Here is a 27,361-nt window from a genome sequence, read left to right as displayed (position 1 = left end):
ATACAGTCGAGCTTGCTTGTAACAAACACTCTTTTAGTATTAAGACAATGTGACTGTTGTGACATACCACTAGGGCTACAGCACCGAATCTTGGATAGAATAAGCGTCCACAAAGACAAAATTTGGTAACAATGAACACACGATACCCCGTGGATATCTTTATGGCAGGTCATAAAAAAGAGATAGAGAGTTAGAGCTTATCGCGCCTGAACAGAACTATTGGAAGCGACGCGATCTTGTACTACCTGGAATGCATTTGTCAATCGCGCCATTTATCGCCTGCACCACACCCACTGATTGCAGATTCTTTAGAAGCCAGATTAAACGCTACAAGCTGAACAACCTCGAGCGCCTACTTTGTCAAATCTGCGTACTTGCATGGCTTCCAACCTAGAGTAGGCAAGCAGTTGCGCCTTGCAAACAGTAGGGCAGCATATGTGCTTCCAAAAAGGCCCTTTCTCTTGCACTGCATCCATGCTAATCTAGCCAATTGCCCCTGTGCTGTATTTGGCCCAAAAATTGGCTCTAGCTAAGACTGAATCTTGTTGGCATTGGCAGTTGGCAAGTGCTGTAGACACAGAAATAATGTATATTTTGTAGGCATGTGTGAATAGTGGTTTTGTGGTTCAAAGCGAATTCGAATCTAATGGTAACTTTCTGTAATTTCGAAGCGATTATTTCGAATAGTTCTAGCAGACAGAAAAGGTTGAATGGCTCAATAAACATTTTATAAATCATGTATTTTTTGAGCACACAAGGTCATAAATGAACAAAGAGAATGAATTGAAGCCTTTCCAAACGAGCCGTTGAAGTTGTGTTGTTCACTTTCTGCAAAAATGGCCCTCCGAAATTGACGCTGCTGCCATACCTGCGGGGTGTGAATCCGCTACGTGGGGCCTCCAGCTGCTGCTCTAATTGCCATTGCGTCGTTGCACAACTGTTGCTTTTAAGCTCGGCTCCATGAGCACCTGCTGGGCGTATGTGCCCAGTGCCACCCCACATAAGGCGTCGGAAAGGGGCACCAGTCACCCCCTGCTAGCTTCCTCTGATGCTTGCACACATGATTCACAAATTCCACGTGGAGAACAGCGGCTGCAGCACTGGCAGCCTGCTCAGACTGGTTCTGCGGAAATCAAGAGAATCGCTTGTCCTCGGATTAGAGAAATTTAGCATAGCACAATCCGTGATTACTAATCCGATTTTGCAGGGAGCCACTGCACACACGCCACAAGGTGCCGGCCAGCTGTTAGCACGCCTGCCCCGTTGGGACCACTCAGTGCACGCACACTAACAGAAATGGATTACTCTATGCTAAATCTCTCTATTGACGCATGCGCACTGTGGGTAGCACAGGTGCAGACACCTGGCAGGTACAGATCTGGGCGCCACGCTTTCGCTGCTCGCATCTGTTGGCACGAGAAAATGCGCAGACCGGCTCTGGCATACGTGCGGGAGGGCAGGCACGCGGTGCGCGAAGGCGGGGCTTTGGTTGCACGTGTGCCAAGTTAAGATCCTGGAGTACGAAGCTAGAGTTCTAGAAACATTATTCGCTGAGGAAGAATGCTTTGAGAGTTCGAATACCAAACATTCAGTTAAAATTGAATATCGAATGCTTTGGTTCATTGGGGTTTAACGTCCCAAAGTGACTCGGCCTATGAGGGACGCCGTAGTGAAGGGCTGCGGAAATTTTGACCACCTGGGGTTCTTTAATGTTCACTGACATCGCACAGTACACGGGCCTCTAGAATTTCTCCTCCAAAGAAATTCGACCGCCACGGCCGGGATCGAACCCGCGTCTTTCAGGTCAACAGCCGAGCACCATAACCACTGAGCCACCGCGGCGGCTCTAGAATACTTTACTATTTGGCCGAATATTCGAAATTGTCGAATATTGGCGCAGGCCCAGTATTTTGTGTGTGGCTGATATATGCTCATACCTGCCAACTCTTCCAATAAAATGTGCAAATTTTGACCTGTCTTACGAGTTTACAAATCTGAAGTGACATCTTACAGAAAATAAATTTTATTTCTGATAAACATTTGAAATTCTGTATAAAAGAAACTGTTGCCGGTGGTAACCTTGCGCCGCCATGAGAGAGGGATATGTAAACCGTTTGTGTACCTGGAACATTGTACAGTAAAACATCGTTGATTGAACCCAGCTCAATAAACTTTTATTCCTACTCCTCAACCCCACTTAATTCAGATAATCTGGACTGCCACCACAGTCCCGCCAAACTACGGCATCGGGAGCTCATTTATTCAGACGCCCAAGGGCTGGCATCGGTCAGTTTAGACGGGCTTCGAGAGTGGTGCCGCGTCGCGCTATGACGTGCTCGACTAAGCACTTGCCCAGATATTCATCCCCAGGACTTAACTGCATGTTACATTGCTGATCGGTGCCCCTCTGACATGGGCGCAACTGCTGGTGTTTTGACAATCAGCAGGCCCCCGGCGGTAGGCCAATAGAGATTCTGGCCATGTAGTTTCGTTTTTGGACCTTCGCCGCAAGCTCGGAAGTGGTGGCGGCTATCGGCTGCGCTTATCGGTCAGCCAGCTGAGCTACATGTCATTTAGAACAACGGTTGTGTTGCCACGGACATTTTCTGTTTGTTTGTTAATTGAAGAGGTAATAGCCACTCTGGCAAGGCTCTGAAACAAATACGCGCTGCCCTCGATCCAGTCTGTGTGATACTTGCGTTCTTCCAGCGTGCCGAAATTCCGCGCTTGTCAAATGCTGCTTGCCATTTGTGCAGTTTTTTTGCGATGCCACACGTCTAGAAGCTTCGGCACCATCACGTCGTGTGACACAATATGGCATTTAAAAATGTGTGCTAGCTTCGCTATACCCCCCTCGTGGTCGCAAAGGTTTAATGAATTTGAAAGCCTTGAGGTTGGCAGGTATGTATTCCCCTTAATTAAACGTGGTCTTAATCGCGTGATGCATTAGGCCTAAACGCGCCGTGCTGTCCACGATGCTGTAATTGTTTCCTAATAAGAAGAGATGGGTAGCTTCTCAAAAACATACCAATCTGTGTTAAAACTTGGCGCAGCCAGTGACGATTTGCGTATGGCGCATAGACAGCACACAATAAAAGTCCATCTTCGGTTGTCATTTGGTTGTCATATGTAGTATTATGAATAGTCCTTCTTGTGAGCATACTGATAAGACAAACGGTGCATTGGGGTCATACTACACCCTGCCTTGTTTTCTTTATTATTATTATTATTATTATTATTATTACTATTATTCATTTACCTGGAGGTCATCAGAGTGTCCTTTGTATTCATGGTCTGCAAACATTTGTATCCTGTAGGAAGCAGTACAAGTAGTGGAAGATTTTGCCTCTAAAAGTGGTCTTCACTGCTCCCCAGAGAAGTCCAAAGTCCAGAGAAGTATTGGTTTGATGAGTAGTTGAACAGAGTTATTCCCATGGAGCCAAACAGTGACTACAAATTACACTGTTGCTGTGGATTGCCAGAAATTGCTTCATCATACCAGTGAATCCGTTATTCATTGCAGGGGACAACTTCCTTGTTCACCCAGTTTGCAAAGGTTTGGTTTCAGGTTGCTATGAACCCATTCGAATGGACATTGACTGAACAAGTTGCTCATGTACTGCATTAATCTGTCCAGTTTTGTGATTAAGTCTGGACTAGTTCTACTCTGCTAAAGATTCTTTTGTAACTCTTGGCAACCTTTGCACCGAGTCCCATTTCAGCTGCACAATCACTTCGCTTTGCACTAGACTGTGTGTTCTAACGCAGACACCTTTTATTGCATGATGAAATTCGTGCCTAGTGGGGAAAAAGCTTTCATTAAAAGTAAAGGTTGCCTTCCTTTTGCTCTGCAGTGTCTGCCTTCTACGCCGAGCATGCGGCCAAGGGGATAGCATGCTGTGCCCACATCTGGACCAAGTCCAAATATCTGGGCATGAGCATTGGAGTCCACAATGTGGGCCAGGGCTGCATCATGTTCCTGCGACATGACGAGGAGTATGTTGTAAGCTTCCCCAGCGGCTACGGCCGCTCCATCTTCACCGTGCCCTGGATTGAGCTGGGTGGCACCGTTGAGATCACCTGCCAGAAGACGGGCTACAATGCAGTCATCCAATTTCACACGAAGGTCAGTTGTTGTCGTTCACCTCTTCGCAACCCTGTTAGTTACCCAGCTCAGGGCACACTGTGTGAGAGCTGCATGTGTCTCAGGTTTGAACACTGCCCTCTATGTAGGAAACAGATGAAATTTCCCGTTATCAGTAGCACCACTATAAGATGGCCTGTCGGTCTAGGCTTGTGTCACCATGCTGTAGGTGTATGCCGCAGTCGACCAAAATAACTAGTCTTCTACAGGTAATGAGTCAAGGCAGCAAGCAGTCCCCGTATATATTTACTATTGCACCCACCGATCAAGAGTACTGGCTTAGCTGGCAGATAGGTTTTGGTTTGTTGGGGTTTAGCGTCCTAAAGCAACTCAGGCTATGACAGACACCGTAGTGAAGGGCTCCGGAAATTTCGACCACCTGGGGTTCTTTAACGTGCACTGACATCGCACAGCACACGGGCCTCTAGAATTTCACCTTCATCAAAATTCGGCCGCCGCGGCCGGGATCGAACCCGCGTCTTCGATCCCGGCCGCGGTGGCCGAATTTCGATGAAGGTAGATAGTGGGAGTGCAGGTTGAATGTGTGGGCGTTTGCCACGCAGTGTTCGCTCATAAAGAGTACACATATTAGAGGCGGGCAAATGCGAATAATAAAAATTGGTCTCTAATAAAATCAGAGTTTCAAACATGAATGCAAGCACTTTAAATTAAAAATACAGTTAAACCTGGGTATAACGAAACTGAAAAAAGTCAAATTTTTTATTAAATCCAGGTTTTCATTATATGCAGTTTTCGCGGGAAGACTGGAAAAGACCATGCAGAACAGAAAAGAAAAATAAGAAATAAATGTAGGTGAAATCACATTGAGAATGTTTACAGAAAATCCCGCTACTTGAGGTCATAAACGCCGAGAAACGTTTCGCAATCGCGCTAGTAGCGCGACTGCAGCAGCAACTACCACCGCGGCTCGCGCAACACCATTACAAGTGAGGGAGGGGAGAGTGGGGGAGACAGAGGCACTGCTGCCAAGCTAGAGAAGAGCACGCATGGTCTCACTGCCACCGGTAGACCAGCCACAGAAGCACCTGTTTCTTGCCGCATGTTCCCTCTCTCGGTCCGCTTGCCGCTGTCACCTCAGGAAACACTCTTCATTTTTGAAACAGCGCAACAAAGACGGGACGTGGAAACTGAGGGGTAAAGACAAACAGGCGCTGACTAACAACTGGGTTTATTGAAAAAAACACAGAAATATATAGACAGAGTTAGGAAAGATTAATCGCCACCATAGTCAACTCATGCCACATGTGACGCCAGATACCCAATCTCCCCTTCGGAAAGGGCGACCGATGGGCAACTAATGCACGTTGCGCCTTTCTCACGTATAAGAAAAGCTTCAATCACTTCTCGCGTCATCTTATCACAATGGCGGAACACGATATTGCTGTTCTTATAGTCGGGGGTACATTTGCATTTCTTGCAACGGAATGCACCTTTAGCGAGAGGGTCTCCTTCAGATTTTCTTTTTTCGTAATCTTTTTCGTGTTGACATTTGCACTTTCTGCAGTGGACCGCCACGTGTGACAGGGGGTCTTTTTTTCTGGTGTTCTCATGTTCCATGAGTCGCTTGTTGATGCATCTTCCTGTTTGGCCAATATATGTAGCGCCACACGAGAAGGGAATTTTGTATACTACCCCTACCTCGCAAGGTACATAAGGGGAAACATGGCGCACCTGACAAGCCCTTTTGTTTCCCTCCTGCCTCTGCCTTACCTGTTTGCACATCCTGCCTAATTTCTTCGGGGCAGAAAACACGACGTCAACGCCATATCTGCCTGCCACTTTTTTGAGCCCATGGGACATACTGTGCGCATATGGAACCACTGCCGGCCTTTTATTTTTATTTTCATTTCTTGCACTCGGCCGAGCCCCATACTTCACCTGCCTAAGCAATTTCTCCGCTGCCCTGGAAACACTCTTCGCCTTGCGTCACCGGCATCCTCCGCTGTCCCCGCTCGCAATGCACGAGAGCTCTCAGTGTCTGAATCACACGAAAAACCGCGCAGTGCTCACACCATGTCTTTTCACTATGTCTATTATTTTACGTTGGTATTGAACATGAACTGTTGTGTGGCCAAGTGGTAGGATTTCCAAAAGCGAAAGCAGCAGAGATGCACCAATGGCGCCGGAGCACAGCGTGTTGTGTCAACCTCAGTTGCTCATTGTGATCGTTGACGTTCCTCTCATGTCAGTTTGTGCCTTGTCATCATGTAACTTCCCTGCAAAATTTCGTAACTCAGCACAGGCTAAGAGACAGTCTGCGTAGTGAGTTCGTTATATCAAAGTCAACTGCCGCAACACCTTTGTTGCATGGAGGTCTAAAATACACATGCTTCTATGGGGACAGCGTTAGGGAGATGAGGAACTTCGTAGTATTGAGGAATTCACTATATGGAGGTTCGTTTTATCCATGTTGAACTGTAAATGCTTTTTCACAAGACACACTTCTGAAAAGAAACAAAACGTATTTGCACACAAGTTCTGTTTCATTCTTCATCAGCATAATTTGTGTATACCCTTGGTCTTACCAGGGATTAAATGAAGGATGGGGAGTAATGCAGCAGTTATAGTGATAAGTTTTATTTTTTTATCTTGAATAAACAGCGCGAACGAAGACGAGCACAAAAGACAAGAAAAAAGACAAGAAAATGGACGACACAGCGCTTTGTGCTCGTCTTCGTTCGCGCTGTTTATTCAAGATGCTTAACCAACTAGCCCGCCAAAACGTGTTAACGCAACTTATTTTTTTAGACTGAATATTGCAAAAGCATAACATTGCTGTAATGTCATTGAAAGTTAAATTTCTGGTTACGTGCCGAAGCAATGCACATTGCCCTTGTTAAGTGAAGGCAGTCTGCATATGTGTATTGTCTGAATGAGCAGCATCGAACTCTTACTATTAGTGACTAGAATGTCACAGATTTCTGACCGTGGGACCTCATCGTTCTTGCTGTGCAGCCCATGATTGGTGGCAAGAAGCATCAGCTCACGGCCGAAGTGTTTCCCCCAAACGAGCGGAAGCCGTTCATGACCGTCACTGGGGAATGGAACGGTGTGATGACTGCCAAGTACCCAAATGGGGTGAGTTGATGAAGCCAGCCATGGTGGAAAGCTGCTGCATGCTTTGGGAGGGCCAAGCAGCTAGAGCGTTTAGAAGAAACTTCTGGCGTCTGGAGAGGCGGTCATCGAGCGCCCAAAAAAAAGGAAGCGAATGCCAAGAGCGGGCACAGCACCAGTCACCTTATATCCAGCCAGCTCAGTCTGCCTTCCCACTCCATTTCAAATCTTTTTCTTTTGCCTTAGCGTGTGCTGTTTGTGTGCCTCAAAATGTTGGCACTGCATGTCCTATGATCGGTGCTTACATTTTTTGTGGCGTCTATTCTGTACTAGTAGGGAGATTTTGCTACCCTGTGTTCTTGTTTCACAGCCAAGACCCAAAGGCTGGCTGCTTAACTTGCGTGAAAACAATATGAAAGGGGTCATGGGGAATTCATTGTCAATTGAACATAGGGTGAGCATGTATGTTTTTGAATGTTTTTGAACGTTGAATGTTTTTGAACCACTGTGGAAGCTTAATGTTACTTTTAGTTTCCAGTTGTGTCAGTTCATATTTTTTACTCCTTTTGAATGACCAAATTACAGTTACGATACTGCTAATACTGTCTTATCAAGTGGTATACTTTAGAGTGCACATCATATGTACAGAGTGTTTCGTACTTATCTGTCAGGGTTGTAAAAAATTCTCCTGCGCAAACTACTGGCTGTTTGGGATAGCTGTAGGATAGCTTATGAAAGTCTGTGTTTTTCGAAAATAATTTAATATCAGAACTTGCAGGGACTGTCTGCAACTGGTGAAAAACTGGAGTCGTCTGTGCGCAGAATTTTCGTCTAGGCAAGCGGAGCTGCAGATTTGACGGGCTGCACCATCTGAGCTACTGCGAGACCTACCCCAGCTCCGACCAGGGATATTTGTTGCCTCGCAGTTCGCCAGATGGCGCAGCCTCCCAAATTGGCTGTCCCGCTCACCTCAACGAAAATTATGTGCCCAGCCGACTCCAGTTTTTCACCGGTTGCGGGCAGTCCAGGCAAGTTCCGATATTAAATTATTTTCGAAAAACACAGACTATCGTGAGCTTATAGTCGTAGTAGAAAAAGCAGAAAAAAACGGGAACCAGAAACGAAAAGGAACATTACATTCATAAGATAGCCTATGGACTTGAAAAGATAGGCAGCAAATATAGTGTACCCATGGTTTTTACAGCACCCCAGAAGTTGATTTCAATGTGCGTAAGAATAAGCACAAATGAAAAGGGAAAAAAAAAAAAGTGAATGCAGCACCAACTACAAATGTGGACTGCGATACACACAGTTTAAAAATCCCAGTCTCTTGCAGAAAACAATACATTGGCCAATCCGGAAGTTGCATCAAGAAACGATTAAGTGAACATTCTAGGAACTGTGTGCTGGTTACTCTCCCAGGGAACCTGGCTATGCATTGTGCTCGGCACGGGTGTCGTCCATTGTTCAGTGATACAAGCATAATCGGACTTGAAAACAAATGGATTGAAAGAGAGATTAGAGAGGCATTTGCAATTTTTGAAGTGGATATTCCGTAACCTTGACAGAAGCAAAAATAGCACTAATCAAGGACCAGTAGAGGTGCAGTGACACATGCTTCATCGCGACAAAACCTGGGCACAGCATGTGCTTAGATTGTATAAAAGGACAGGTGTTTCATGTCTACTAAACAGTTTGCGCTTCGTTTGTTGCATGCGTTTTGGCGTCTGTCATTTGTGCTGCGGAGTAGCATGCTATAACCAAGATTTTGCTGAAAGCCTTAAAATCTACCTGACTTCTCAGGATCAGGCGGTGTTCGTGGATACGACGACCCTGGCGACGACGAAGAAAGTTGTGCAACCCATCCAGCAGCAAGAGACCTTTGAGTCACGCAGGTCAGCTGTTATCTGCTGTTCGTTGTTACATCGAAAAGTCTCACTTGCTCCCTTCCCTCACGGAGTACCTCTCAGCACACTCAGGTGCTACATAGTATGTGCTTCACAACAGCTCCTTGTGCTTCCACTGGAGCAACACCTAAGTTGCTTTTCATTGATGAGTTTTAGCTGGTTTTCGTCATGTGGGTAACAGTTCAGCTGCGTTGCTGCTGATCATGACGGCACTGGCTGGAACTGTGGAAGGTAGGACGTTGTAGTGTTGCCGTCCTCCTCTTATCGATGGTCTGTGCGCAGTGGTGCTGGCTTTGAATCGGAGAGAATTATTTCTTCGGAGATTGTTTGTGCTTTGGAGGCTTCTTGTTTTTTTAATATTTGACTGTTTCACAGCTTGATCGCTGCTTTAGTTTTGTTTGTGCTCCCATTTTTGCTGCAGAAAACTCAGTTTTCTAGGACCTGAGAGCAGGTTAGTTCATAGCACATTCAACAGTTTGCCTTATTATAAATAAATAGTGTACAAGGTACGTAACTGCAAAATGTGCTATTGCACTTTACAGTAATATTTTTTTGTGTGCATGTTTCAGGCACTCTGTGACTGAAATCCTACATTGATGTAGAATTCTGTTGTCTTGAGGTTACTCTAGAACATTAAGAAGCAGTGAAATTTAGGCTATGTTGCATTTCCTGTTCTTTGTGGATTATTGTTCGTCAACTCTTTCCGTGCCGTAGATAATCTGGGATCATCAACTCATTTCTGATAAAATCGTCCAAGGGCGAGCTCAGCTCGTCAAAAGTCATTTTTATTTACAGTGCTGTGGAACATGTGTTCTGCTGTATTTTAGGCAGATGGCAACACACATTCCATGGGCAGTGCAAGCATGTGTGAGTGTATTCTTGTGGAGAAAGTACATATTTTGAAGTTCTCTTGAACCACAGTAAAAGACAGTTGGCCATTTCAGACAGATTTCGCGGTAATAGCATGGTGCACAATGGGTTAACCAACTCGTCATTGAAGATTAGGTCATTATTTAATATTTGGGTAGGTTAAACTTGTTTCAATGCAAAATTCTTCTGGCAAATTTTACTCGTTAATTTGGTGCAGCTTTGCTTGCTCCACAGCGACGAATGTGAGTTTCACTGTTTCATCTGGATCGAGTTCACGAGTTCCGCGGTTCATTTTGGAGCAGCTCGTGTTGCGGCAGTGTGCTCTCTCTTGTTCTGCCAGGAAGAGGCAGATCCAGCCCCCTGTTCCTAATCGATCAATGGAAATCGCCATTGATAATGACACTCGTGTACTGAAAACGGTCTGAAAACGAGGCTTGCACAACCGAACAAGCGCTGGCACTCTGCCAAAGTTCGCTTCCCCCTTTGCTGGAGCTAACTCAAAAGTGATGTTATCGCTGCGCAGCATCTTTGCGCGCTGCCAAGAAATGCCTTGTGGGCCGTGACGGTGCCAAACGGAGGGAAGCGTTAACGACTGACGCTTTTTTTTTTTTTCAGATTCTTAGGCAAAAATCGGGGGTGGGTGGGTTCATTATGTGAGTGGGTTCGTTACTCGCATACACCATAATGCAAATGGTTCTTGTCGGTTTTTTCGTGGCCATTCGATAATTCGAACATCGGATAATTCGAATGATTTTCCCGGTCCCGTGAAGTTCGAATTAACGAGCTTTTACTGTATTTTGAAGTTCTCTTGAACCACAGTAAAAGACAGTTGGCCATTTCAGACAGATTTCGCGGTAATAGCATGGTGCACAATGGGTTAACGAACTCGTCATTGAAGATTAGGTCATTATTTAATATTTGGGTAGGTTAAACTTGTTTCAATGCAAAATTCTTCTGGCAAATTTTACTCGTTAATTTGGTGCAGCTTTGCTTGCTCCACAGCGACGAATGTGAGTTTCACTGTTTCATCTGGATCGAGTTCACGAGTTCCGCGGTTCATTTTGGAGCAGCTCGTGTTGCGGCAGTGTGCTCTCTCTTGTTCTGCCAGGAAGAGGCAGATCCAGCCCCCTGTTCCTAATCGATCAATGGAAATCGCCATTGATAATGACACTCGTGTACTTTTTATGTCCTTGCTTATTCATGAAATAAATAGGCTGAACTTGTTTTCAGCTCTTATATTCAGCAGAGCAGTTGGGTTCTCTGCGCTTTTTTTTTTTTGTGTTCTGAGAGTAGTACAGTCGAATGCTGCTACAACGAAATTCACGAGGCCTGCAAAAAATTTTGCTGATGCGGAAGCTTCATTGTTATGAAATTGGGTTAGAACATTGACAGACTGTACTGGACAGTTCGTAAACATTTATTTTCCAAAAATCTGCCAACTTTCATCTTTAACTGTTTCGATGTCAGCACCTTGGCCCGATTTTCATGGCGCTGTAAATCTCGGACAGTGGACATATTCGCATAATATATGTACTCGCTACATTGGCTATCGAAATGCACAATTTTTTCCGCGTGTGTTATAAAAGTGCTCCTTCTTTCGTCCTGCAAGAATTCATACTGAGACCTATCGATTACCTAGAAAACGTGCTAAGAATGTGGTATGAACATACCTGTGTCATGTCATTTTGTTGTGACTCCGCCGAAAATCACTGTCATCCTGCCATTTACACAGCAGTGCCTGTGCCATGGTGCACCAGAAAAAAAAAATACAAAACCCTATCACGATGCTCACCTGCAACAAAAAGGCGCGTCTAGAATGCACCCAAGCCAGCATCAGGCCTTTTGAAATGACATGCTGCCCATTGGTACGCACTGCGACAGCGAATCATTGCACACCGCTTGCTCGGTGCGGCTAGGCCTAACGTGCTGCACATCAACGCTGCAGAGAAAATTCTTTAGAACTAGCCACCGCTTATCATAAAATGTAACATCACCACACGCAGTTATCATCCACACGATAACTTTACACTGAAATGAACGCTTAACTGATTTCCGTTACGGCTCTGTGAGTGAAGCGAGCGAGAAAGCCGAAAACCACCTTGCACCAAAGGTCGCGGTCCGCAGAACCATCGCAGGCAGTTGTGCGCCGCATTGCATCTTCATGCACACGTCCGCAGATTATTTCTGATTCCGCAGGGACTGTCAGCTGCACTATTGAAACTGCTAACTGACTTTGGCAGTCGTTTTTGGCGAAACCAAACTATATACAGGCATTTGTGGATGCGCAAAAAAAAAAAAAACAGCGGCGGCCTACTCAAAAAAAATATGTTGAAATGGAACCTCGCTCCAAAATTTTCTTTGTTGGGAGGGAAATAATTGCTTTACCTTATATGGTTTGCTGGCGGGGCATCGGGAATACCTCACTTTGGTGGATATTTTGCTGTAACTGCATTCATTGTAGAGGAATTTGTACAGTGAGAACTGCCATTTAAAAAATTTCGCATTTCATTCCGAATTAGGCTATGGAAGGAAGTCACCCTAGCATTGAAGAACAAGGACGTCAACAAGGCAACAAGCAGCAAGACATTCCTTGAAGAGCAGCAGCGCAGGGAAGCCAGTGAAAGACTGCAGAGCGGCCAAACATGGAAGACAAGGGTACACACGCTGTCTTTACTAATCATTGCACATGAGACTGCGTGTTCTTGCTGAGCGAAAATATTTTCTCGTCATATGCGACGTTGTATAACGTCACGGGTTACGTGCATGGCCTAGCCGCCTCAGTGGGTCAGTGGTTATGGCGCTCGGCTGCTGACCCGAAAGACGCAGGTTCAGTCCCAGCCATGGCAGTCTAATTTCGATGGAGGTGAAATTTTAGATGCGATGTCGGTGGACATTAAGAACCCCAGGTGGTGTACATTTCCGGAGCCGTTCACTACGGCGTCCCTCATAGTCTGAGTTGCTTTGCAACGCTAAACCCCCATAAACCATAAATCACATGTCATGGTTCATGTCACTTGACTAGACCAATTGGGGTGACACTGGCCAATGGTAAAATGCCCTAGAAAGCTCTCGCTGTGAAAAGCAGCTAGCTCTGTGGTGTGATTTTTATTGACTCCGTGTAGTAATGGGTGCATGTTTTTCACTGTGTTCATTTTAACGCAACAGCGTTAGAGGCCCCATTCTCCGGGAAGTCCGGTGTCAGCATTGTTGGCATCGATGTTGTGAGCGAAAAATCACGACCATGGCTTTGGCAGGTGATAGCTGGCAGCTGACATGGCCGGGCACAGGTTGGTCATGGGGTTGTGCAATGCCACGTGACATGGCTGATTTGGGAGGCTGAGGGGAATCGAACCCTGCAGCACCCTCGCATTCCAAGTCATACATGCACCCCCTAGGCCATGCAGGCATGGTCGCATGGCCTGGTTAAGCGGGGCTTTATAGTAACGCAATAACGTTAAAGACCTAGTTGTGCAGAAAAAGCAAATCCTTGTGTCAGTGTGCACAAGACCCTAAACAGATTGCCGACCCATTGACAACGTCGGGTTCTACTCTTAAAGTTGCAGCTTGTGTGTTCCCTAATTTTTTTTTTTTTTTTGCATTCATTTGTTTATTGATATTGCCAGCCCCAGCTGGGGCTCTTTTCAGGACTGGTACCAGAAGGGCTTCAGTTAAGCCCACTTGTAGCAAACACTCACTTAGTATGAACAAACAGAATGCAACAGTCACAGAATGCAACAGTCACAATTTATATTTGGCTATGGTGCCAAATCTTGGATAGTGCTAATGTCCGTGTGCACAAAGTTTGGTTACAGTGAACTCATAGGCGCCAGGAACTTGCGCTTTTTTGCACGTAAACCTTGTTAACGTTGTGGGCTATGCGAAGAAAAAGACAAAGTTCACCACTGGTGCACATCACTTCCATGCACTCAACTGCACCCATTCTGGGAAACGGCCTCATGGATCATCAGTGGTGCCTTGTCGTCCCCTCTAAATGCAAGACCCCACGTATGTTTTTATGGCAGTTCATAAAAAAAGAGATCTCATCGCACCTGAGCAGAACTATGGGAAGAGAGGCTAACTGATTCTGCACTTCGGTGCATTCATCGATTGTGCCAGTTATCGCCTGCACTCCATGTACTGATCGCAGATTCCTCAACAGGAAAATGAAATTTTACAAGCCGCAAGAGCTTAAGTGTCTACCTGGTGAAATCTGCGCGTTCCTACGCCCAGTGTCTGCCTGGTCAAATCTGCGCGTTTCTCTACCCAGCCAAAAGCAAATAGGCAGTTGTGCCTTGCATACTTCAGTGCTGCATCCAAGCTTCCCATCAAGTCCCTTTCTCTTGCACTGTGTCTATGCAATGCTCACCAACTGCCTGTGCACCTCAGTGAGTGTCATAGGCTAAGACAGTGTGGAACATTTCCTGCGCGCAAAGACCAGCCACCGCCACTGCACCCGCACACAGCTTCGGCAAAGGGTTGTCGGCGCTTAGTGTTAGACGACATCCTTTCAAAACCTGAGCACCGAAGATGCAGAAATTGCGATATTTGCAGGCACATATTTCACGTCTGGATGATATATGCTCCATAATTAAAAGCAGCCTTTCATCGCATGGCGCACTAGGCATAAAAGCAAGGTGCCGATCACCCTGTTCGTTGCGGTGCACAAAAACATACCAGCAGCGTCAAAACTTGGCCCGGCATATGGCCGAGAGCGGATACTGCGTAGACAGCGTGCCACGAAAGTGCGCCTTGTGGTTGCAATCTACTGTATTTAGTACTTGCATAATTTCCGCACTTTTCTTCTTGAAATTAAAGCTTCAAAAAGGGGGTGCACAAATTATGCAGAAATCTTATGAATGAATCCCAAAAAGAATGCTGCAAAGGTCATAAGACACAGTATATACTGCATATTGCTGCTTGTACGTAGACCCCCATCTCCCACCCCTCGCTGGCCAAAAAAATCAAATCAGATCAAATCAAAATTTGTTCTTCTGTATGCGTACACATTCAGAAAATCTGATCTGCATGAGCACATTTTGCTTGTTGGCTGATCAGGCAGCAGGTGGAGAAATACCTCTATATGCATACATTTCTTGTCTAAGCAGTCATGCTAACATAGAGGGAAAAAAAAAAAAAATCTGTGAACACAATATAGCACATACAAAAGAACTCAAGCTATACACAAGGCAATACGTTTGCACACCAATTTGTTATGTCAGTCATCATCCTACGCTTCTTATTTGCAATACATAGGTCATCGGGAATTTCATTGAATACAGCCGGTACATAATAACTGCGCACCTTTTTACCATAGTTTGTGTAAACCCATGGCTTAACAAAACGTTCCGTTTTTTTCAAGGTGACATCTTTCTTTTACGGGAGTCTTATATTCATGTGAAAAATAATACTGTGTTAACACAACAAAGTGAAACAGTTCACGAATCTGAAGGATGCCTAACTCATCGCATTTCTCTTTCATGTCAACCGAGTGTAGTTTCGTGCCATAAGATATAGTGTTCACTATTCTTTTTAGGATAACATTTAATGCTTTTTGTATTCGGAGCATTTACCATATAGAGTAACGCCGTACTTTAAAACGGGTTCTACTAATGCTGCATAGATCAGTCGTCTAAGATGAAGCGGAGATTTACCACGAAGGTGACTCATCATAGCCGCAACGGCCCTTATCTTTCTATATAGGTAGACGATGTGGTCGCTCCATGTAAGGTGTTGGTCAAACTGGATGCCCAGATATAGAACTGTTGGCTCTATTTGCATAGCTTTACAATTGCACGGGTAACAATGGAATGTATGAAAAAAAGTAGACTTCACCCGCCCTGCCTTGCGTTATGTAGCTCACTGCGGAATGGCATGATGGTGCATGTGCAGCTGTGAGATATAAACGCACAACGATACAATTATGAAGCCAGCAGTGGGAGGGAAAAAAGATAACGGGCGATACAATGGCCTCCTCCACGTGCGGCTGACTAACGGCACACCGAACAGCAAATGATTTGTAGTTTCAAATTTTGGCAAGCACGCAACTATTGGTCCAGGGAAGCAACCGCCAGCGTCAGCTAGCCAGTTCCTGCCCTTACCACTCACACCTTTTGCAACCGCGCACGGTGACGCGGCCGCGCCGATCTTCCCAAACCTGCCTTGCATGCACCCACGTACATGCTGGTGGTATAGTGCAGTAGGGAGCACAAAATATGCTACTAAAGGTTCTTTTTTGAAGCGAAAAACTTCACTAGGCTCGAAAACACCGCGCTTCGCGTGAGCCACCCCTCGGCGCCACCGCTGTGCGCGCTACGTCGTCACTTCTCCTCCTCGCCACCATTTTACCCCTCGCCGCTGCCGCGCGGTCGCCACCGCCGTATCAAGAGGAGAAGGTTCTTTCACAAGGCATTGCGAGAACGCGTGGGCGGCGGCGGCGGCCATAAAAGAGGCCGCGCGCTACGTCGCCACTTCTCCTCCTCGCCATCGTTTTACCCTTCGCCGCTGCCGCGCGGTCGCCGCCACCGTCCCAAGAGGAGGGAGAAGGTTCTTTCGCAAGGCGTTGCGAAAATGCATGAGCAGCGGCGGTGGCCCTAAAGAGGCGCTGACATTCACCAATGAAGGAGGAAAAGAAGACCCAGAAGTGGTAGCGAGTTAGTTGGCTACTGCGCGCTCGCCTCCTCGCCACTGTTTGCCCTTTCGTTGCAGCCGCGTGTTTACCACAGTTGCTTCGCATGCAGAAGGAGGGCTAATAACGCGCTTGCCTACACCATTATCGTGGTGCTCCCAGTGCATTGTGCGCAAACTGCAACAGCCATGACGTCAAACAGAGCATAACTGCAGCTTTTCACTTGTATATCCAGGCTTAACCAGAGCTAAGCCACTGTCAATTTTTTTTTTTTTAAATCCAGTTAAAAAGCTGGGAGGGCACAAATTATGTGTGGCTGCAAATTACGAGTAAATATAGCAAATATAGTATATTACGACCGGTCCAATTACTGCGAACATCCAAATATTACAAATGATTGACGCGTGATGGTCATTTTTGTTATAAGCAAGCTGAACTGTACATCACATTATAGGTACTCAAAAGTATAGATGTTTTTGTGCAATACTCATTTGAAAAAAGAAAACAATAATGGCTTTAATCAGTGCACTGTAAATCATCAAAGAAGCTAACAGATAGGTCAGGGTTCGGGCTAGTGGGTAGTCAACATGAGGATCCATAGCGCACAAAATTGAAGGGACACAACACAAGCGCTAAACTTCCACTGAACGATCTTTATTTGGCGCGGACAACCTTATAAAGATCACATAAGGTACAGGTACAGATGACTAACAATGACTAACTAACAATGCACTTGAGATGTTTTTCTCAGTCAAGACCCACAAGCCAGAGGTGCCTTTTAGGGTCATTGTCTCTGAACGTGACTCGTGGCAGAAGGAAGGAGGCCTGTTTTTGCAAACTAAGCTAAAGCTGCTGAAACCTGACGACCCATTTTTGATTAGAAGCTCAGACCAAGTTGTTGACTACCTGAGAAGCCTTCGTGGTGCAGATGTAGAATTTCTTTCAATAGATATAAAGAACCTGTACTACTGTTTGCCTCATCAGCAGCTTTTAGAATGCATTGAAGACTGCATTCATAAATTTGGCGCTGTATTGTTTCAAATTGAAGCTGGCACTTCAGTTGACGATTTCTTGAATCTAGTGTTATTATACTTGTCGTCAACCTTTGTTAAATGGAATGGGGAATTTTACCTGCAAAAAAAAAGGGAGTGTATATTGGTTCGTGCATAGCGCCTGCCCTTAGTGACTTGTTTCTTGCGAGTGCAGATAGAAGGATCCAGAGTAATCTAGACAGTGAAGTGGTGATAAAAACGTTCCGTTTTGTAGATGATTACTTGGTTGTTCTTCGGAAGAATAGTGGAAGCTTTCTTCAGGTAGTGGAAAGCACAATATCTACCTTTGCAAAGTTTCTTGAGCCACTGTCAATTACTCATGATCTTCCTGTTGAGGGCATGATCCGGTTTCTTGATTTAAAGCTAGTTTCTTCGAGTCAAGTTTGCTGGATGTATGAGCCTAGAGGGAATAAGGCTCTATTACCGTTTACCTCGGCACATACGAAGTTAGTTAAAAGAGGAGTAGTAAAAACATGCCTGTCTAATGCAGTAAATAAGTCATGTACATGCCTGATGACAACAAGTTTCAGTAATCAGATTGACCGCCTTCAGGAAGCGGGTTACCCGAGGTTCCTCCTAGTAGCAGTAACAGAAAGCATGCACAGACAAAGAAAAAGCACAAGGTTGACAGATAGAAAGGAAGGTCCCAACAAAATTGAAGTAATGCCGTATATTCACAGGCTATCCCACGGCCTCAAAAAGATTGGAGAGAAAATTGGAGTTAGAGTTTGCATGTCAGCCCCAGAAAAGTTGTCCCGCATGTGTAAGGACACATGTCCCGATGAGCAGGAGAGGAACGTCTGCCCTGCACGGCACCAGAACCCCTTTGTAAATTGCACCGATAACGTTGTTTACAGGTTGCCACTTTCATGTGGCAGGTTGTATATTGGACAGACAGGCCGGTGCCTGAATAAGCGACTCAGCGAGCACTACAGAAACGTTAGAGGTGAGGGACCAGGTAATTTGGCTCGTCACTGCCGCGGTCACAAGTGTGCGCCTAAGTTCGATGAGTGTTCAGTAGTTGGAAAAAATAGTGATCAAAAAACGAGGTAGATAATTGAAGCAGCGGCGATGGAAAAAGACGGATTGGAAAATTGCGTTAGTGATCCTTTAGTGTCATTATCAAAAAAGGACTTAGCTTTCTTGGATTCGTGGCAGCGGGCGATAGTGGGAAACGTGCTCACTGATTGGTGGCTTGCATTGTGTTTTTTCTCATTCCTGACACGTCATGAACTTGACAAGGTAATCATTGTTAGTCATCTGTACCCGTACCTTACGTGATCTTTATAAGGTTGTCCGCACCAAATAAAGATCGTTCAGTGGAAGTTTAGCACTTGTGTTGTATCTCTTCAATTTTGTGCGCTATGGGTCCTCATCTCAAGCTAACAGATGCACAACACTGATTACAATGAAACCATTGCAAGCTCACAAGTTGTGAAAAAAAAAAAAACAAGAATACCATTAACGTTTAGAGTTAAAGGGGCACCGCGATGATTTCCTCCGTACCTGTTAATATCATTAAATAGATTCATCATGCTTTCCAGAGACCAGAGCAAAAAGAATTATTGAAATCGGAGCATGCAAACGAAAGTTATTCCACTCTGAAAATTCGAAATGAAAAGCTCAGACGAAAACGCATTTCACTCGCCCATTTCACTCACCCAGTGCCGAGATTGGGCGCTACCAATCAGAACCGCGCCTAGCGCACACGCAGCGGAAGCGTGCATGCAGTTGTTGCTTTGTCGGGGCTGTAGACAGCCGCGCATTTTGACGGCGTCTTCCCCCCGTGTATGCGGCACCGTAGTCAGGGCAGGGGTGACTAACAACAGAGGAAGCTCCCCGAAGTTTCTTTTTTAGTCGGACTGGAAGGCTGTCGGCAGTAGCCCCCCTCCCCCCCCTAACTCGACTCCCGTCTCCTGTCTGGCCTTTCTCTTCACAATTTTGGGCAAGGTGTGTGGACTGGCATTTTTTCCGCTGCCGCCTTTGTATGGTCACGGCCGGTCTCGACGCGCGCGCTTTCTGGTTTGAGCCAACGTTTTTTGAACAGCGCTGGCCGCCACGAAGGTTTGAAGCGGAATGGAAAGTGTCGCCTCTAGCTGTATTCTTGTTAGTTTTCGTTCCCTTTTCCTGCTTCTTTCCAGTTTTTGTGGCATGCGAAAAGCTTTCAGTACTCAGAGACAAAATATTTTGGATCCATCTCGCAAGTATACAGGAACAATATGCAAACTGGACGCCCAACCAATGAGAAAGGCAGCGCCCTATCTGGATGCCACCACATTTCCGCTGCCGCAAATGGCCGCCGCGTTGCGACACCATCGGCTCGAAACAAGCATTTGTAGCGAAGATTAAAATATCAAATATTATGAGTTCGGTGATCTCATTGCGCGTTCAGGACTCACAATGTCCTTTACTCTGTATACAAAGAAAAAAGGCCCCATGCTTTATCTACGTCGCAGGGCACCTTTAAGACAGGGAATTATTTGTGAGGAAAACTTGGAATTTAAAACAGTCTGCTCGGAAAGAAGCAGCTGGGATGGAAATGCGATGACTATGCTGCGGTTTCTCGTTAAAAGAAAGCTAACAAAATTGTGAGACACGTTGATATTTACCTGATTATGTATAATTAAATGTCTTTCACATTTCAGTAAGGACTTCAGTGTAGGAAGATCAGTTAGTGTGCAGCATGAGGTACGTTCATTAAAGGGAGAGAAAGGGCGATCATTTCTGCTCTGTCCATTGTTGAGCAAAATGCCGGTTGCATATTGCTCTTTGTAATGTGTGTAGAAGAAATGTGAATGCACTTGTCTGTAGTTGTGGTTGTAGTAATAACGGGAAATCTCTCTTGTACAGTAGAATCTCGGTCATAATACAAATCTCACCGGGGTCACAAAGTGATTCGTGTCATCCGAAATTCGTATCATCCAAAAGAAAGAAAATTTGTATTCACAGTTTACACAGACCTGTTTTTGGCCGATTGGATTTACTTGCTGCCGGCAATGTCGCTATTTGCTCACAGCAAGTACCGCGCAACTGGAAATCGCGACGCTGCTGTTGTACAGCCATGTGCCACCGCTCACTACTCATAGATTGCACCATGCGAATGGTGATCCCGGTGTCAGCGATGTACAGGCAGCATGTACTGGGCGCTCGAGGGTGCGGTTGCAGCTCGCGCATACTTACTATCCGCAGTGGGGCAGGGATTCGTAACATTCAAATTTCTGCCCATTGCACACAATGCACTCTGGCCATGTCACTTTGTGTATCATTCCGAAATTTGTTTGTTTATAGTTTATGGGGGTTTAACGTCCCAAAGTGACTCACGCTACAAGGCAAGCCGTAGTGAAGGGCTCCGGAAATTTCAACCACCTGGGGTTCTTTAACGTGCACTGACATCGCACACTACATAGACCTCTAGAATTTCGGCTCCATTGAAATTCGACTGCCGCGGATGGGATCAAATCCATGTCTTTCGGATCAGCAGCCGAGCGCCGTAACCACTGAGCCACCGCCAGCCAGGTTCATATCATTAAGATTCTACTATAGCATTACAAAAGCTTTTCCGTCAGTGTTTGGTGACTTTTAAAACACAGAATTATTCATATTAAGGGAGGTTTTCCCTAGCGTAGAAATGCCTTCTGTGCCCTTATTCTAGTATACAGGTCTGTGCAATATAAAAGAGAACAACCAGTTTTCCACAAAAACACGAATGTTTTGGTTATTCCTCTACTAAAGTTGAAAATTACTTTTGGATGCTACCGTATATTTCATGTAAGGGTTGCAACCCCGGCTTGGCCACGGGCAATTGGGGGGGCAGAGGGGGGGGGGGGGGGGGGGGAACGTCAACCAGAAGAACTGTTCCATATGTGTGTAATATTTCTCGTGTGGTATGTTCCACTGGGAGCTAACAGATGGAGATACTGCATGCAGCACTCGGCATGACCACAGACGCAGTGTCCGGCACACTGGACTCTGCTTGGAACTGTGAACACATAGTGTATCAGCACTGCAAACTCTCGTGCGTTCAGCATTTGCACCGGAAAGGACAAAAAGCTATGCTGCGCAAAGGTTAGAATTGGGTGCATCCACATTAGCGGCGTGTGCCCTTGTGGTGACGTGATGCTCACCAGGTGCGAACGTTGGCGGAATATGCGGCTGTAGTAGTGCACCGTTCACCAGGTGCCAATAGTCGGATACAACTTAAGTCTGCAGTGAAGCTCCGCCCACATGCAGCCTCCGCGTGAAGAATTCCTCCGCAATGAAAAAGTAGTCCGCTACTTAAACATTTCTTGTTACCTAAACAAGAAGCTTATCACAAGAAAAAAAGTTATGAGCTCGAGACTTTTTACACGTGGATTGTTCGATATAGTCGAACATTAAAAAGCTTATTTCGTTTACAGTTGCGATTGGCCTGCGGAATAGTACAGGGTGCCGCGGACTGCGGCCCAGCATTAGCAACTACTGTTTTTTGTTTTTTTTTTTTCAAGTTGTATCCTACTATAGCATGGTTCGCATTGAAGCGGGGGCAAAATTGCTTTGAATTCAGTAGGCCACCAGTGGGCCTTTGCCCACTGGTGGCCTTTGCCCGCACGCGCACACGTGGAGCGGTGCTCTGCACTGTCAGCCAAAGCATACAGTGAGTCGAGCGCCTGATCTTCGGAGGATCTTAATAATTTATAGTATGATACAACTTAAAAAAATTGCAGTTGCTAACACTAGGCCACGGACTGCAACGTCCTGTATTACTCCGCTGTTCAATCATAACAGGAAACGAAGTCAGCTTCTTAATCTTAGACTGTCTTAAACAAGCCAGATATCAAAAATGCAGAGGCTTTAATTTTTTTTTATACAAGGAAAGTTTCAACAACCAACTACTACCAACCGACTGCTTTTTCGTCGTGGTGGTCCTGAATGTGGGCGGAGCTTCACTGCAGACTCAAGTTGTATCCGACATAGAATTGTGTGACATTTGCCAATAAACTGATCTGGCAGAAACTGCAAAGCTAACCCCACCTGTAGCTTACAGCATCTCAACTCAGAAACTGTTTTACTCCAGGCGGTTAATTCAAGCTGATCGTTGGGCACGGGTCCTATCATCCATACTTTCAATGCATTGCGTATTTGAAGGATTCGCCGGTGCTGCACTAATTCAGCATAAAAATACATGTCGTAGTATAAACTTGGGGACGCATAATCAGAGCTCCGCTGTAGTGGAAAAATTTTATAGCTCGCCGGCCTCTTGTAAGGGCTTCACCCCATCAAAACAGTGAAAAAAAGTGGAGTCCTTATGCGAGCATATACGATATAAGCCAAGAGGAAAACTAGCTGCAAAGCAGGATGAAGTGTGCTCGTCGCACATAATTATGGAGTAATAAGTAATTTAAATGCTCATACTTTGTTCCCTTTCATGTTGCGCAGACCTGTGCATATTGTGAAATAAAAGTTATAATGCCAGTGGCGATTTTCACAGCAACTTAATGTAGGCTCGTGTTGTATGCTGAAACGTAGTGCATTTTAAGGAGCACCATTGTATGTGGCCATCCTTCAAGCCATTGTTCGTTGTGATGTTAAAGTAAAAACTTGAATTGCAGCCTGGATTGCAAAAAAAAAAAGGAGAAAATGGGTTCGTCTTGAATGTGAGCAAATGCCTAAGCCACCAACTTTGTATTCCTCCTTGTAATGTTTAGTCTCCCTCTCACCTTGTGGTTCTGCTTTCCTTTATGATTAGGAGACCAAATTGCCAAGGCTGATTTGGTCATTGTAGGGGCAGACCCTGCAGAACTGAAGTGCATTCCCCTCCCCCACCACCTTTCTGTTTCTCTCTGGCAGGTCTTTCACATGGAAGGGGAGCACTGGGCTTACGATCACTCACTCCAGAAGCGAATGGGCAAAAAGAACTGAAGACTACCACCACCACCGTCCATGCGTCAACTCGTGGGAGACGCTACCTCGCCGAGATGCCGCGGCCGGCAAGCCGGACCAAAGCGGACGGGGGCCAGGGGGGGAGCCAGACTACTCCACTACCATTCAAGCTGGCAGTGTGCTCGCTGGAGCCGCCTCCTTTCACTATGCATTCCAACCGGAGTGCCTCTCATTCTGGACTGTGAGGTGCAAGCACCCGGCCACCCACTCACCCGGGCAGTAGGTTTTTCTCCTGCTCCGAAGAAGAAGCCATGCACGGAGGCATGCTGCTGTGTGCTCTTTAGACTGCAGCAGCGGACACAAGAATGCCACAGTCTGCTCTGACGTACTCCACTAGTCGTGCCCGCTGTGGAAGAGCAAGGTGCTGCCGACATATACATACACACACACACATATATATATATATCTATAGATACATATACTACACTTGCTCATCAGAGCCAGAAAAGTGAAGAGAAATTCTCCATCAGGTGCAGAGGGAGGGCAGGGGGAACCATACCCCCCTCCAGGTGAAGCAATAAAAGCATAGCTTTGTCTTAGGGTGCGTGCCCTCTGATCATCTCGTAGACGTGGTGTGCAAGACTGCTTTCTGTGCTTTCTGTTATGTGGTTTTGGCACCTATGCTGTCAGACCCACGACTACAATAATACTCTATTTACTCGCGTAATGAACACACTTTTTTTTACCTAAACTTGGGTGGTGTGTTTATTATGCAGGGTAATTAGCAAAAAATGTTATTTTCACGACACAAATATAAAATGCATGCATGAAATCCATGCATGAAATACGTGCATTTATTATGCTATTAAATGCAGTACTATGGTATAGCCGCTGTGACACAGTTCAACACAATTTTTTCGTCTTGAAAGTCTCGACTTGAGTCATGATGCCAGAAAAAAATATATAAATGATTTGGCTGTTGTACCATTTTTTTACATTATTAGAGCAACACAGTCAGTTGTTATCGACATTAAAAAGTGTACTAAAAGGCAGTTGGGTTTTATTGAAAGCACATCAGTGCATGAGGGAGAAGTTGTGCAGGGTTCTTGGCATTTACCTTTACTATACTGCATGAGAAAGCCCTAAAATGGCACCAGGGGCTCAGCAGCTTGTATTACTTGGTGAGGAACAAATAACAGATAGTCCCTCGGGTTTAATAGTCAGTTCCAAGAGGAGGCTTAGTAGGGGTTGGCTGAATGTTGGGTGGACAGAGGAAATTGGAAAATTTGCATGGACAGGGTGGCAGCATCTGGCATAGGATGGCTAATTCGAGATTGATTGTAGATTCTAGCAGTGGACATAGCAGAGCTGATGATCACTTTATGTGGTCATTCTAGATGGCTCTACAATGTGTTCACATCCTCATTGCTAGCCTACATGCCTAAAAATCTTAAGACTTTTTAAGCATGTGACAAGAGTCCTGTTAAAGTGCCACAATTGAACAGTGAAAACAATGACAGTCTGCTCTTTGCAGGAATGATAGGCCGCAGTAACTCTCACTTTTGGTGGACACCCAAACCATGCCTTGAGGGAAGTGATGAAGCAGGGCGAAAAAAAGAGCACGGAGGAAAAGGGTGTCCGGCAAGGAGACACAATCTTGCAGATGCTATTCACCGCCTGTTTACAGGAGGTATTCACAAACCTGGATTGGGAACAGCTGGGGGATAAAAGTTAATGGGGAATACCTTGGTAATCTGCGATTCGCTGATGACATTGCCTTGCTAAGTCACTCTGCAGATGAACTGCAAAACATGATTAATGATGATCAATGAGTTAGACAGGCAGAGCATAATGGCGGGTCTTAAGGCAACAGCAGTTTACAATTGGTAAGGAGGCGCTGCAAGTCGTTAGAGAATGTCTACGAAGAGGGTTCAACTTGAGGAGAGTGCATTGAGCTATGGAAAGAAAAACGATAGCTGTAGCATTAAGAGACGGGAAGAGGGCAGAGTGGGTGAGGGAACAAACACGGGTTAATGACATCCTAGTCGAAATCGAGAGGAAGAAATGGGCTTGGGCAGGGCATGTAATGCGTAGGCAAGATAACCGATGCTTCTTAAGGAGTAACAGACTGGATTCCAGCGGAAGGGGAGCAGAGCAGAGGGTGGCAGAAAGATAGGTGGGCAGAAGAAGTTTGTGGGGATAGGCTGGCTGCAGCTGGCACAGGAAAGAGTTAATTAGAGAGATATGAAAGAGGCCTTTGTCCTGCAGTGGGGTAGTCATGCTCATGGTGCTGGAGGGTTCTCAGTAACTTTGACCACCTGGAGATCTTGTAACTTGGAGCTCCGGCATATTTTTGTATCATCTTGCCTTCTCCTTCCATCAGCTAAATTCCCTCCATACAAAGCATTTAGCAGTGAACTTGCATGTGAACAGGATACCCTGCTGGTTTTGTTATTGCTCTTGTATGAATCAGGCGAGTTAGGCCGTGCTTGCTACTCGTAAACATGCGAGCAATTCTCAATGCTTCATTTGCAATGAAAGCTGTACAAAATGCTAACGTGGCAACGCCACTGACGTGCATGTGCGGATACAAGAACATCTGCTGGAATATTGTGTGTCTCGTGGACCACACCTAAGTGTCTGGGCTCTTCTACGTTCCAAGACTTTGGTTTCAAGAAGGCAGCAACACTACTTGCTTGCACAACATGTTGCAGTACACTGGTTTTTATTCTTGGTACTCTTGTGATGCAGCTAGGGATTGCCATCAGTGCAAATTACAGCAGGTACACTTGCACTTTTTTTCACAGCTAGAAATGCCCATTCTGATGCTGCAGAAGCCTTTGGGTCCACTGACCTAAAAACCAACATTTTGCTTTTACACCAGGGTCTCTGGCTTTTCTTAAGGCAAAACATTTGCTGCATATCATCACTGTCTCTATTGGTTTATCTAAGTTTTAGTCATTATTGGACACTCAACTGGCTCTTTTACTTTTGTTTGCCTTTCTCTGGTTAAAACTTTCCTCATGCACCCTTCAACATGCTGTATTTAATGGGACAGCCGGTCAGTCTATAAGACGGGTGTGTTTCTACATGGGTGCTGTCACTCTGTAAAGAACTTCCTGCAGAAATAACGCAATTCTGTCAAGTACAGTTTTCCATTCATTTTTGCTGCTCAGATGAAAGTTGCATGCTCTTCGAGTTAAAACCAGACTGGTGTTGTCATGTTTTTTGTTTTCTGTTGTGTTCCTGCACACAGTTGCCTGGCATTTTCATGGTGATCATTAGTGAGGGCTACTTTTCGACGTATTACACTTGCCAATCTTCGATAAGGAACAAACGCTTTTTGTCGTTGTTGTTGTACATAGGCTAGTTGTGGGGATAGTATAGAATAACGAGAGTGCGGTTTATTTATTATGACGACGGCGTTAAGGGTTCTATGCCTCAGGAAAGCTAGCATTGGCGTTGTTGGCCGTGAACAAAAAGACCACAGAGAAGCAACATTGTTGGGAGGTGGGCCACCTAGGTCCGATGCCCTTGTTGGGTACGCAACCTACGCGAAAGGTCAGTTGGGAAGATCAACCTGGGTTTCACAAGCAACGCCAATGGCAGCACATTTTATCGCAGGGTAGTGGTGCATCGCTTAACTGCTGCGCCAGGAATGGTATGAGGACTATTGGGGATCTATGAATGCAAAGTAGAGAATGACCAGTTCCGCATGGTATGTAGGCATTTGCCCGTTGACGCTCGCCAATGGCAGCACCTTCCATCGCAGGGTAGTGGTGCGTCGCTTAACCGCTGCACCAGGAATGGTATGAGGATTATGGGGGAT

General features: G+C 45.6%; 1 protein-coding gene across 2 annotated transcripts in view; it reads left to right on the top strand.

The window, feature by feature from the left end:
- Positions 1–24,158, top strand: part of LOC149341905 (oxysterol-binding protein-related protein 9-like) — a 49,573-nt gene extending 25,415 nt beyond the window's left edge. For both annotated transcript variants that reach the window (XM_089544201.1, XM_089544200.1), the window contains 5 exons: positions 3,855–4,126; positions 7,121–7,243; positions 9,023–9,114; positions 12,516–12,651; positions 23,500–24,158. In XM_089544201.1, coding sequence (XP_089400327.1) covers positions 3,855–4,126; positions 7,121–7,243; positions 9,023–9,114; positions 12,516–12,651; positions 23,500–23,571 — 695 coding nt within the window. In that variant the 3' untranslated portion in view covers positions 23,572–24,158. The remainder of the gene's footprint in view (positions 1–3,854; positions 4,127–7,120; positions 7,244–9,022; positions 9,115–12,515; positions 12,652–23,499) is intronic.
- The last annotated feature ends 3,203 nt before the right edge of the window (positions 24,159–27,361 follow it).

This window comes from Amblyomma mixtum, chromosome 5 (genome assembly GCF_055824585.1).
Source record: "Amblyomma mixtum isolate Tamu chromosome 5, ASM5582458v1, whole genome shotgun sequence".
Classification (NCBI taxonomy): Eukaryota; Metazoa; Arthropoda; class Arachnida; order Ixodida; family Ixodidae; genus Amblyomma; species Amblyomma mixtum.
Note: the sequence above shows the minus strand (reverse complement) of the source record. Positions and strands in the feature narration are given on the sequence as shown.